Genomic DNA, 12,074 nt, shown 5'->3' with positions numbered 1-12,074 from the left:
CACCAATCAGACACCCGCTGTGGGGCTGGAACACTAACCAGACACGCCCCTCTGGGGTGGGCACCAATCAGACACCCGCTGTGGGGTGGGACACCAACCAGACACGCCCCCCTGGGGTGGGCACCAATCAGACACCCGCTGTGGGGCTGGAACACCAACCAGACTTTCCCTCTGTGTGCTGCTGCTATCACACATTTCATCTTCACATCTTAAAACAGCACCAGGGCATTATCTGATGAGGTCAGAAGGCCCAAACCCATGTCACTGGGCTAAAAATAAAGGTGTCCGCAGGGCAGGCTTTCCAGGAGGTTCTGGGGACTGATACTGCCTTGCCTGTGCCCGGCTTCTAGTGATGCCCCGTCCCTGCCCCGTCTCTATGCCGATCCTCCCGCCTCCCTCCTGTGAGCCCCCCCTGGGGACCGAGTCTCAGGCTCGGGGGCCGCGTCCCCTCTGCCAAGCCCCTCTCCCACGTCAGGAGTCGCAGTGTCCCGAGATCTGCGTGTGGGCAGCTTGGCAGGGGGAGGTGGCGCGTCCCGCAGCTCCCCTCCCGGGACAGGCCCGCCTGGCCCGCCCCAGCTGTCGCTGCCAGGCCAGGGGTCAGCTAGGCCTCCTGGGCACCCCGGCCGGTTTTCCTGCTCTGACTTGAACCTCACGTGCGTCTGACGCCCGGCACCTAGGCGGCTGGTGAGAAAGTTAGGGTCTCCGCAGGGGGGCTTTCTGGAACTTTCACACCCCCAGTGGTCTTAAATGAGGTCGCTGCCCAGCCTGGGAACCTCCTTTTCCAGAATCAAAAATGCCTCCACTGGGGCCGGAGCGATAGTACAAGCAGGTCAGGCATTAGCCTTGCACGCGGCTGACCCGGATTTGATCCCGGGCATCCCATAGGGTCCCCCAAGCACTGCCAGGAGTCATTCCTGAGTGCAGAGCCAGGAATAACCCCTGAGCATTGCCGGGTGTGACCCAAAAAAGACCAAAAAAAAATGCCTCCCCCTGGGATATTTTGAACGGCCGTACAAGAGGAGAGTGTGGTTCATTCAACAAACTTGACTCACACGCTCCCCCCTTTACCAATCCGTGCAAAAAAAAGACCCCGCCGGGGATGGCGAGATACCGGGGCTTTCCGTCCTGCGGGAGGTTATGAATCGCTCCCCTGCTCCGGCACAGCCAGCTCAGCCCTCAGCTCTATCGATTATCTCTTCATTATCGCTCCCTCTGGTCTATTAGCGGCGGGATCTTAGAAAGCCATTGGCTGCCTTATTGCAGCGAATCCATCCAGGCTCGCCCGGGAGATGTGCCGGCTCAGCTCCCGCTGCCACACGAGGTTGGAATTTGACTATAAACGAGCGGCACGAAACTCCTGGCTTCCCAGAGCCTGTCCTAGTCCCGCGAACCACACGCCATAGCCTTACTTCCTGCACACGCGTGGTGTGTCGCTAAAACACAGCCCCTGCCCCGGGGTGAGATGTGACGCAGACACCAAGCAGACCATGGTGTTGTAAGAGGCACCCGTGGACCTACTTGGCGTAGAAAGTCACAGACCTTCAGTGAGTGACAAGAGGCGTCTGCGGAGCAGGTGGGGACCTCGGTCCCCGTGGAGTGAGCCTGTTCACTTTATTTTAGGCGTGGTCTATGCCCGTGGGCATTGATTCTGGAGACTTCTACGGGTGGCTAGAGTGAGAGCCAGGGTTTCAGGATACATCAGCTCCCGGATTCCTGACCTGCATCACTCAGTGACCCACTCCCCGCTCTAGCTGGACTCCTGGGAGCAGAATCATTTCCGGAAGAGTCACTCCCTCAGACATCCGACCCAGCCCACCCCTGCACCCCTCCTGTGCTCGGTACAGAGCCCGGGGGACCTGCTCCCCATTTACACTCCCCTTTCAGATCCCAGAGCTAAGGCAACGGCCTAAGAGGTCTGCAGAGGAATCTGGAGCTGCAGCCCCTCGGAGAAGCAGCGGAAATGGGGATGACATGCCTTTTGTGTCCTTAAGGGATTGATTGAGTCTTGCTGCGGGGAGACAGAATCCTGGTCTCGAGAGATAGATAAGCCGGTCGTGCTGTCCAGGGCTCTCTAGAAAGATCACTTGTTTCTCCAGAGTCGGCGTGCCTGGGCCCTTCATAGAGGAAGGTGTAAATAAAGGTCAGGGGAAGTCTGTAGCTGGGTACGGGTCCGGCAGGGAAGCAGCTATCCCACCGACACCTTGAGTTTGGCCCTTTTCTCAACTGTCACAAGCTCTCTGACCTCCCAGTGCTCGAGGATCATCTCGTGGCCCTCGGAGGCAGTTTTGTTGCAGCAGCCACAAGAAGACGAACGCGATTTCCTGCAATCGGTGCGGGAAATTTAGAAAAGACAAGATAAGCATCAAGACTTTCTCTAGCTTCACTGCGATACGATTGACACGGGACATTGGCTTAGCTGGAGGGGGACATCGTGGTGCTTTGATAGCTGTCCCCGTTGCAAAATGGTCACCATAAAGTCGCGTGGCTCTCCCTGACCTCGCAAGGTCACCATTGTTCTTCCCAAGAGAAGAGAACTTTCAAATATGCGTGACTTTCTGGGTGACTTTCAAATACGCAAGAAGGCGTCTCTGGCCTCAGCAGTCACGCCATAAGCCACCCCTGGCTGGTGCCAGATAATCTCGGCATCGGCCACTGTCCAGGTCACACGTCCTCCTCTCCCAGAAGGGAACAACATGACACTCGCCATAATCATGCCGCCGGACCCCGTGCCAGCTGTTTCACTTGGCGTGCCCCACAGGGGGCGGGTGAGAGCCCTCCCCGCTCCAAGGGACCAGCCCCGGCAACCAGAAACCTCCAGAACTCAACCACTGCCATGCTCACGGTCACTCCCCACACGCCTGGGCTGAGCCTCACCCACGAGTGAGCCTTTCCCTGGACCACACAGACACTTCACAGGACACGCGCTACCCGTAGTCCGAGAGTACAGAACCACACTTGATGGGATGCAATGCAGGAGGCAACCAACCTTAGAGGGAAATATTATATTGTTTTGGTTCTGCTTTGGGGCAAGGATTGGGGTTCGGGATGGAAACACCCGAAATATGGTGGTGGGAAGGTGTCGTGGTGGTGGAATTGGTTCTTGAGTGGTAAATGTAATCAAATATTGTTGTGAACTGCTTTATAAAATTGGGTAGGGTGTTTGCCTCGCACGCGGCCGACCGGGGTTCGATTCCTCCGTCCCTCTCGGAGAGCCCGGCAAGCTACTGAGAGGATCCCGCCCACACGGCAGAGCCTGGCAAGCTACCCTTGGCGTATTTGATATGCCCAAGACAGTAACAACAAGTCTCACCATGGAAATGTTCCTGGTGCCCGCTCGAGCAAATCGATGAACAACGGGATGACAGTGCTACGGTGCTACTTTATAAAATAGCACTTCACTGTCACTGTCATCCCGTTGCTCTTTGATTTGCTTGAGCGGGCACCAGGAACATTTCCATTGTGAGCTGTTACTGTTTTTGGCATATCAAATACGCCACGGGTAGCTTGCCAGGCTCCGCCATGCGGGCGGGATACTCTCGGTAGCTTCCTGGCCTCTCCGAGAGGGACAGAGGAATTGAACCCGGGTCGGCCGCATGCAAGGCAAACACCCTACCCGCTGTGCTAAATTTAAAAAAAAATATGCAAGACGGCTGCCAACTCTGGGCCCCTGGTTGAACGAGGCACCCTAGGACTTACTTCCCTTCTTCCTTTGAGCCTCTGGAGGACCATTGTCCGGTCCCTCTTTCCCCACTGCTGCTCCGGCCACCAGCGGTCCCTTCTGTTGCTGTGATGGGTTTCATTTCGCTTGGGGTGCGGGCGGGGGGCTCCGTGTTCATCTCTGTTGACTTCCTTCTGGGACAGTGTCCTCTCCTGCCCACCCAGATTGCTGCCAGCGGCTGGGTTCCCACCCTTCCACGACGGAACAGTGTCCTCTAGCCCACGTTCCATGCGTCTGCTCCGGCCCCTGTGCTCACTCGGGCCCTTTCCTTGCCCTCAGCCGGGCCAGGCTGCAGGGACACCGGCCCTCTGGCCGCATCTTTGGGGATTTCACGTCCTTCAGCTGTGCCCACGCGCAGGCGGGCTGCACCAGAGGACAATTCCAGACCTAATGTTTGGAGGCACTCCAGGGGGCCGCCCCTACCCTCTTCCCCTCGCCACTGGGTAACAGGAGGGAAAACTGGTGCCACTTGGCTGTCCCTTGGCCCCTGGGGGCCTGGGGCACTGACCCAAGGCGATGGCTCTGGCCGAGCCTTGGAGTGAGATGCTGTTCTCAGGAGAGTGTAGCTTGAGGGTTTAGGCCTGTGCTTTCTTGAGACACGTTTTTCAGTCCCGCCGCTTGGTGGGGAGGTGGGGAGGGTGTATCTCTGGTCACCTGGAGACCGGCCAGGGTGGGCTGTGGTTGCCCAGCCGCGGTGTGGCTCACTCTGTGTCCCCCCTCCCTCTCTCCGCAGCGTCGCACTACTACAAGTACAAGCAACAGTTCATCTTCCCAGGTGGGTCCCGTGCTCCGGGTCATGGAAGCTGCTGGAACAGCCGGGGTGGGGTAGGGAACCGTCAGACCCCAGGAGACTGCCTGGACGTCATCCATGGGCAGGGAGAAGAGAGGCCAGGGGGTCCACGAGGGGCCTGAGCGGGCAGGAGGAGGGAGCCCAGAGTCTTGAGGGAGGGGAGAGAGTGTCCGGGCCCTGGAGCTAGGGCTGGAGCCATGGGAAGCCCCATTGCCCGGAGGAATGGGGGTGGGGGCCCCCCAGGCTGGTGACCGGGGTGGGTTCGGCCACTCCCCAGGCAGCCCAGGGGGTCCCTGTCCCAGAGTCGGCGGGACCGCTGGTCCCGGAGCTGGTGGTGGAGGGCGGACGGGAGCCGCAAAGGGACAAACGCTCCTGAGCTGCCCGAGTCCGCCAGGCTCCGGGCTGCGGGACCGCGTCCCTGACTGTCTCCTCTCCAACACAGATGTGGTGCCGGTGCCCGAGACGCCCACGCGGGCACCCCAGGTCATCCTGCATCCGGTGACCTCCAACCCAATGTAAGTCAACTGGCCGGGGCCACCCCGTGTTCCCGCACTCACTGTGCTGGGGCGCCGGGGGTGGGGAGAGGGAGACCCCCCCAAGGGAACAAAGAGACGCTGGAAGGAGTCGGGTCAAAAGCAGGGTGGGGGGCGGTGACAGGCCAGGCAGAGGGGCCTCGGGTACCACCCCCATCAGCTCTGCCGCGGAGCCCCGCCCATTAGATGGGATTCCCTGGGTGGCAGCGTGTCCTCGGGGCCCTGAGGGGGCTCGTGAGCGGAAGTGACAACAGTGTGAGTGCTTAAGAACAGGACACAGGGGCCGGAGCGATAGCACAGCGGGGAGGGCGTTCACCTTGCACGCGGCCGACCCGAGTTCGATCCCCGGCATCCCATAGGGTCCCCCAAGCACCACCAGGAGTAATTCCTGAGTGCAGAGCCAAGAGTAACCACTGAGCATTGCTGGGTGTGACCCAAAAAACAAAAAAAAAGAACAGGACACATATTTCAGGTTCTTGCCCCGCTCTTAACAAGTGTCATTTAGGTTTATATCAGGGTTTGTTGTGCTCAGCGAATCGCAGCTTTTGGCACAAACCCCCCTGTTGCTGCCTGGGCTTTTTTTTTTCTTAAATATATAAAGTTTTGTTGGAAGACAGCCATGCCACGCTTCCGTTTTATATATACATATATCTATACATATATCTATAAAGTTTTATTGGAAGGCGGCCATGCCTGTGTGTTGACAACAGTCTTGGGCGACTTTCCGATGACACTCGCCGAGTCCAGCGGTTGCCACGGAGACCGTCGTCTGGGCCGTCGCTGTCTGGCCCTGTCCAGAGAGCCCGTGTGCTGACTTCTGCCATATGCCGGCGATGGCATGAGCTCATGTTCCGGAGCCGGGGCCCCTCCACGGAGGTTAAGGCGGAGGCCCGCGTGCGCGCTCTCGAGACGCGACCGTCTTTGATTCCTGGCGTCTGTCTGCGGTCTCCGGCCGCCGGGTCTGTGATCCCTTCCCGGAGAAGCGTTCCCCGGATGCGTCACAGACCTCGGTGATAATGACTGTGAAATGTCAGATCCATGTAGAAAATGTCCCGAACCGTCCCCGGGGGCTGGATCTTCCGGCCTCCTCGAGGTCACTGGTGCAAACAGCACCGCAGTGGACGTCTCTGGGCTGGAGGCAGCCCTTCGCCCCCTGAGGGGGGTCTTTAGGATACAGAATCTCCTGCAGGGGGGCTTTTCGCTCCAAGAGTCAAATCACCTCATCAGTTTCCCCGTTGTGATGGAAGGGGGTGGGACATGACCACCTCTGTACTTGCCTATTTTCTTTTTATTTTTTTTTAATCCCAGCCCCCTAGATGGTTTCACCCTGGTTTGTCTGGGGGCGCTCGGGGCCTAGTGCTTGGGGGTCACTCCCAGCGGTGCTCAGCAGGCCCTATGTGGTGGCTACGTGCAAGCACCTTGGCCCCGTCCTTCCTGTGTGCAAGAAGGGACGGTCGTTTGCCGAGGGAAGGGGTGCTACCCATGGCCCCGGGTCACCCGGCTGCCCCAACACCAGGCGCGCAGTCTGTGTGAGCTGAGCGGGTCATTAACTGACCGCCAGAGCCAAAGAGCCCGCGGCCACTGCCTGCCAGCTGCTTTCATGTGCAGAGGGTGACGGCCACTCGCAGTCCCTGAAAGGAGTCGGCCAAGGCCCCGGGCTGTGAGCTGGCCTGCGGGCAGGCAGAGGGTCGGCTGTGAGCCGGGGACCGGGGCGGGCACAGCCCCCCAGATCAGCTGTCACTCTGCGATTCGATTCCCTCCCCAGGCTGCGCTATAAATAATTGGCGGCGACAGTGGCCGGCGTCACACTCCACCAGCCCGCCCCCCCCACAGGCTCCTGCAGGCGCTCAGCCTCGCTGGCTCCGGAGGAGCCCGCCCGCAGGGGCTGCGGCTTCTGGGGGTCTGGGGGTCAGGATCAGGCAGCCCCTTCCTCCCTGGCCCCCCGGAGCATCCACAAAGCCCCCCCTCCCCGAGGGAGTGGGGAGGGAGCAGGGGTACCTGGTGATCCCTCCCTCCTCCTCGGGTTCCTGCTCTGCGGTTTCTAGGTCAGCCACCGCACCTGCCGTGCTCTGGGAGTGCACAGCGCCCCCTAAAGTCACCCCCGAGACGCGCACAGTCCCCCGCTCCCTGTCACATGCTGTTCACCCCAACTCTTCCCCCCCCACCCATCACACCATCAATCTGTGAATGCTGCCCAACACACACACAGACACACACACACACACTGAACACAACTCACAGGCACACAGAACACAACCCAGCATCCCATGGTGTTCCATACAGACTGTCCTCATACAAAGCCCTATCAGCATGTTCCCATCCTGCCAACACAAGGGAAGCTCCTGGATCACACAACGCACACACACACAAATACACACACATGCACACACGCACACACATGAACATGTGCACACACACATGCATGTGCACATATATGCACAATGCATGCACACATATGTACGTGCATACATGTGTGCACACGAGCACACATATAAACATGCACATGCATGTGCATACACATGTACACACATGCACACATGTACACACATGTACACACGTGCATGCACAGGCATACATGCACACATGCATGGGCATGTGCATACGTGAACACATATGCACATGCATGCACACATATAAACATGCACACACGTGCACGCACACACACGTGCATACACATGCACACACAGAGGCATGCACACATACACACACACACATACACACGAGTCTTCCAGTCATGCGCAATTCAGTGTGATTAGCAAGGACCAACTGAGACATGGAACTTCTAGATGCATCCAACAGCCCCTCTGAGGAGCATTTCCATGGCGCCCCACTGCTTCACCGCAGGCTCCGCTCCTGCCCTTTGTCCCTTCCATCTCGCCTCTTTCTCCAGCGATGTAAGCGTCCTTCTGGTCAGGAGGTGGCAGCTGCAGCTGGGCCACCCACCAAGGGTCTGGCACTGTGGGGCACCTGCTTGGGAAGAAGCGGGTGAGCGGATGAGGCAACTCGGGAGTCCTGGATGCGTCCAGCCCCACGTCCGTGCCCTTCAGAAAGCTGGTTTGTCCTTCACCAGCGAACACGGACGTGTGGTGTTGAGGCTGACGAAGAACCCGCTAGTCAGGGAGACCAGCGCAAATCATGAAACACGGGCCGAGCAGCCCGGAGCATCTGTGCAGGACAACGTCCGCGCGCCCGCTTTCTGCTGGCGAGAGTCTGGAATGTTCCAGACACGGGCAGCGTCAGTGCAGGGTGCCCCTGTGACCCCCAGCTCACCTTTTTCTTCTTTCTTCCTTTCAAGCTTGGAAGGAAATCCATTACTTCAAATTGAAGTGGAGCCCACGTCAGAGGTGAGGGGGGGCGGGGCGGGGAGGCAGCTTTTTCCAGCTGCCCGGGTGTGTCTTCCGTGACGCAGAGGGCTGGGGGCGCCCGGGGGTGCCGGCCCTGTTTGATGGATGGTCTCTCTCGGGGCTGGTTGCCAGGCAGGGCCCCTCCCGGCCGCGCCTAATGGCCCGTTACCTGTCAGGCACCTACAGCTGGCAGAGCTGCGGGAGCTGGCCCGAGACTCGGTGGAAAACTCAGCCTGGGCCCCGTGGCTCCTTGGGGCGGGAGGCGCCCTGCTGCCCACGGAAGGCTCTGCCGGGGAGGCGGCACCACCGACACCCGGCGCTTGGTGGGGTGCTGGGATTCCCGGGGCTGCTTTCCACGCACCTCAGTGCTGAGGCTGAGAGACCCATGGGGTTCGGACCTTGGCTCGGACACGCTAGTCCTTACTTCCCCTTCTGGTCTGACGTGGCTGAGAGGGGATGGCGCAGGGGTCCGGAGGACGGCTCCTTGGCTAAACGTGCCTGCCTGTCAGGCCACTGTCTCTGCCTGCTCTGGGCTGTTCCTGACAGGTCCCAGAGTGCACGCGTGGGTGCATGCGTGTGAGTGTACACATGAGTGCATGTGTGAGTGCACGTGTGTAAGTGTATGTGTGTGCATGCTTGAGTGCATAGGAGTACATGTGTGTGCCTGTGTACGAGCGCACGTGTGAGTACGTGTGTATGTGTCTATGTGTGTGCTTGTGTACCTGTGTGTGTGAATGCATGTGACTGTGTGTGCCTGTGAGCGTGAGTGCATACATGTGTGCATGAGTGTGCATGCATGTGTGTGTGCGTGTGTGCATGCATGAGTGCCTGAGTATGTGTGCCTATGTATATGAGTGCATGTGTGAGTACATGTGTATGTGTCTATGTGTGTGCTTGTGTACCTGTGTGTGTGAATGCATGTGACCATGTGTGCCTGTGAGCGTGAGTGCATGTGTGAGTACATACATGTGTGCATGAGTGTGCGTGCTTGTGTGTGTGCGTGTATGCATGCACGAGTGCCCGAGTATGTGTGCCTGTGTATATGAGTGCATGTGTGAGTGCACGTGTGCATGTGAGTGCGTGTGAGTGCATGTGAGTACGTGTGTGTGCACGTAAGTGTACGGGTGTGTGAGTGTGCTCACGAGCAACAGAACTGAGCTCAGAGGGCCCCTCCCCGCCAGCCAACCCACCCGTCTCCAGGCCTTGCAGGCATGCGGGGGGGGGGGGGGGGGGGCGCTGTGTCAGGGTCCACGCCGACCTCCGTCCGCTCCCCCCAACAGAACGAGGAGGGCCACGAGGAGGCGGAGGAGTCGGAGGACGACTTCGAGGAGATGAACCTGTCCCTGCTGTCGGCGCGCAGCTTCCCGCGCAAGGCCAGCCAGACCAGCATCTTCCTGCAGGAGTGGGACATCCCCTTCGAGCAGCTGGAGGTGGGCGAGCTCATCGGCAAGGGCCGCTTCGGGCAGGTGTACCACGGCCGCTGGCACGGCGAGGTGGCCATCCGGCTCATCGACATCGAGCGGGACAACGAGGAGCAGCTCAAGGCCTTCAAGCGGGAGGTGATGGCGTACCGGCAGACGCGGCACGAGAACGTGGTGCTCTTCATGGGCGCCTGCATGAGCCCGCCCCACCTGGCCATCATCACCAGGTCGGTGGGCCCGCCCCCGCCCCCTGCCCCCGCCCCCGCCCAGCCGCCCTGCAGACCCCCAGCAGGGGCCACGTGGCGTCTCTGGCTCTGCTTTTCACGGCTAATGTGGCTTGAGACTTTTGGAATCCAGAAAATCGCTTTCCTGTCCCTGGGTGGGGCAGGACAGGGGCTCGGGGAAGCGGGGTCTCCACTCCCCCCCACTGCGTTCCTGCCGTTGGAAGGAAGGGGGTGGGTCAGATTTCCCCTAAAGGGCCAGTGGGAGGGATGTTTAGCTCCGCAGCCAGCCAGCACGGCGCGGACTCGGCCCTGCTGCCCGAGGGTGCTCGCAGCCCCAGGTGTCACTCCCGCGCTGCTCCTGGCACCTCGTTTCTAAAGCCAGCTGATGGGCTGGACCTGGCCCGTGGACCCTTGACTGCCACCCTCGCCTAAGGCGCTGGCGGATGTGAGTCTGGTTGTCTCGCAGGCTGCCAAAGCTCATTTGTAGCACTTGCCTGTGGATCCCTTACATGCTCCGGCGGGGGGGCCAGGGAGGAAGCTTAGTGGTTAGTCGCCTGCTTCTCATAGAAAGGCCCCCAGGGCCACCCGCAGTTGCTGCTTTTCTAGTATCATGTGGGGCACAGGCGGGGAAATATCTTAGGAAGCTTCAGCTGGGCAGTTGGGCGATGCTCCTTTGATACATTATTTCACAGCTCAAGTCCTGATGCCAGCTGCCAATCAGGAGCCTTCTTGCCACGCTGAACGCAGGTCAGCGATGCTGGTGCACAGGCCTGGCCTCAGGGCCGGGGCCAGCGCGGGGGCTGTGGGCGTGGGAGAGAGCTGTGTGGCCCCCTCTTCTTCCCTGGGGTCTGTTCTGAGACCTGGGTGAGTGGAAGGCAGCGGCTTCTGTCCATCTCCGTGGACGAGGCCGATGCTGGCCTGCCCGGAACCCAGCGGGTGAATGGGAAAAGTGCGGGCGTAAAGCTGAGAGGACCCTCCTGAAATCAGAGTGAGAAACGGGACTCGAGCTCTGCCCAGGATGGGGTGAGCCCACCTCCCCGTAATCCGTCCGATCCTGCTTGGGGCGCGGGTCTGTTCTGATTGGGCGAGTACCCATCCGGTCTGTTCTGATTGGGCGAGTGTGCCCCTCCGGTCTGTTCTAATTGGGCGAGTGTACCCCTCCGGTCTGTTCTGATTGGGCAAGTGTACTCATCTGTTCTGTTCTGATTGGGCGAGTGTACCCATCCGGTCTGTTCCGATTGGGCGAGTGTACCCATCCGGTCTGTTCCGATTGGGCGAGTGTACCCCTCTGGTCTGTTCTGATTGGGCGAGTGTACCCCTCCGGTCTTGCTAAGTCCCAGACCCGCCCAGAGTGTTTCCGTTCCTCTGTCCCACGACCGTGGTCTTCTCTGGGCCGGGCAGGGCAGCTGCGTCCTTGGATGTTTGTGTGTCCAGATGGCGGGGTGCGTGCGGGCTGGGCAGGCTCACACGGCTGCTGGCTATCATTCAGAGGGGGTGGTCGGGGGCTTTGTGGGCTTGCGCCCCCCTCCGTGTGCCCGCCGGCCCCTCGCGTGAAACCCGGCTGTTCCCAGGGCCCTCTCGTGCGCCGTCTCGCCTGTGTCTCTCCTCCCAGGAGCGCGCTGACCGGCATCCGTGGGCCGGAGCAGGTCATGGAGAGGGACCTTCCGGGCGGGGATACTGGCTGTGTCGGGACAAGGACGCAGACACACAGGGAGCACCCGCTGGGGAGTCAGGGAGGGCCCCTCTCACAGCGCCTCCTGCTGCTCCTACCTGCCCTGGGTCATCTGCCTTCAGGCCCACAGGGGGCGGGCGGGCAAGGCAGTGGGGGACGTTGGTCTCTTGCCCACTCGGACCACTTTCCCATGCTTCCGCCAGTCTGCTGCCCTGCAGTCTCTGCCCAGTTCCTCACCTTCGACCCCAGCTACCCCTACCCCCCTCTCTCTCTTTCTTTTCTCCTTCCTCCCTTCCTCCCTCCCTTCCTTCCTTCCTTCCTTCCTTCCTTCCTTCCTTCCTTCCTTCCTTCCTTCCTTCCTTCCTTCCTTCC

The 12,074-nt window shown here is 60.1% G+C and overlaps 1 protein-coding gene across 5 annotated transcripts in view; it reads left to right on the top strand.

The window, feature by feature from the left end:
* KSR2 (kinase suppressor of ras 2) overlaps positions 1-12,074 on the top strand; it is a 358,678-nt gene that overhangs the window by 301,929 nt on the left and 44,675 nt on the right. For all 5 annotated transcript variants that reach the window (XM_055147006.1, XM_055147008.1, XM_055147005.1 and 2 more), the window contains 4 exons: positions 4,452-4,493; positions 4,951-5,023; positions 8,337-8,385; positions 9,666-10,033. In XM_055147006.1, the coding sequence (XP_055002981.1) occupies positions 4,452-4,493; positions 4,951-5,023; positions 8,337-8,385; positions 9,666-10,033 (532 nt within the window). The remainder of the gene's footprint in view (positions 1-4,451; positions 4,494-4,950; positions 5,024-8,336; positions 8,386-9,665; positions 10,034-12,074) is intronic.

This window comes from Sorex araneus, chromosome 9 (assembly GCF_027595985.1).
Source record: "Sorex araneus isolate mSorAra2 chromosome 9, mSorAra2.pri, whole genome shotgun sequence".
NCBI classification, from domain to species: domain Eukaryota; kingdom Metazoa; phylum Chordata; class Mammalia; order Eulipotyphla; family Soricidae; genus Sorex; species Sorex araneus.
The sequence above is the reverse complement of the archived record's forward strand: the minus strand, read 5'-3'. Positions and strand labels throughout refer to the sequence as shown.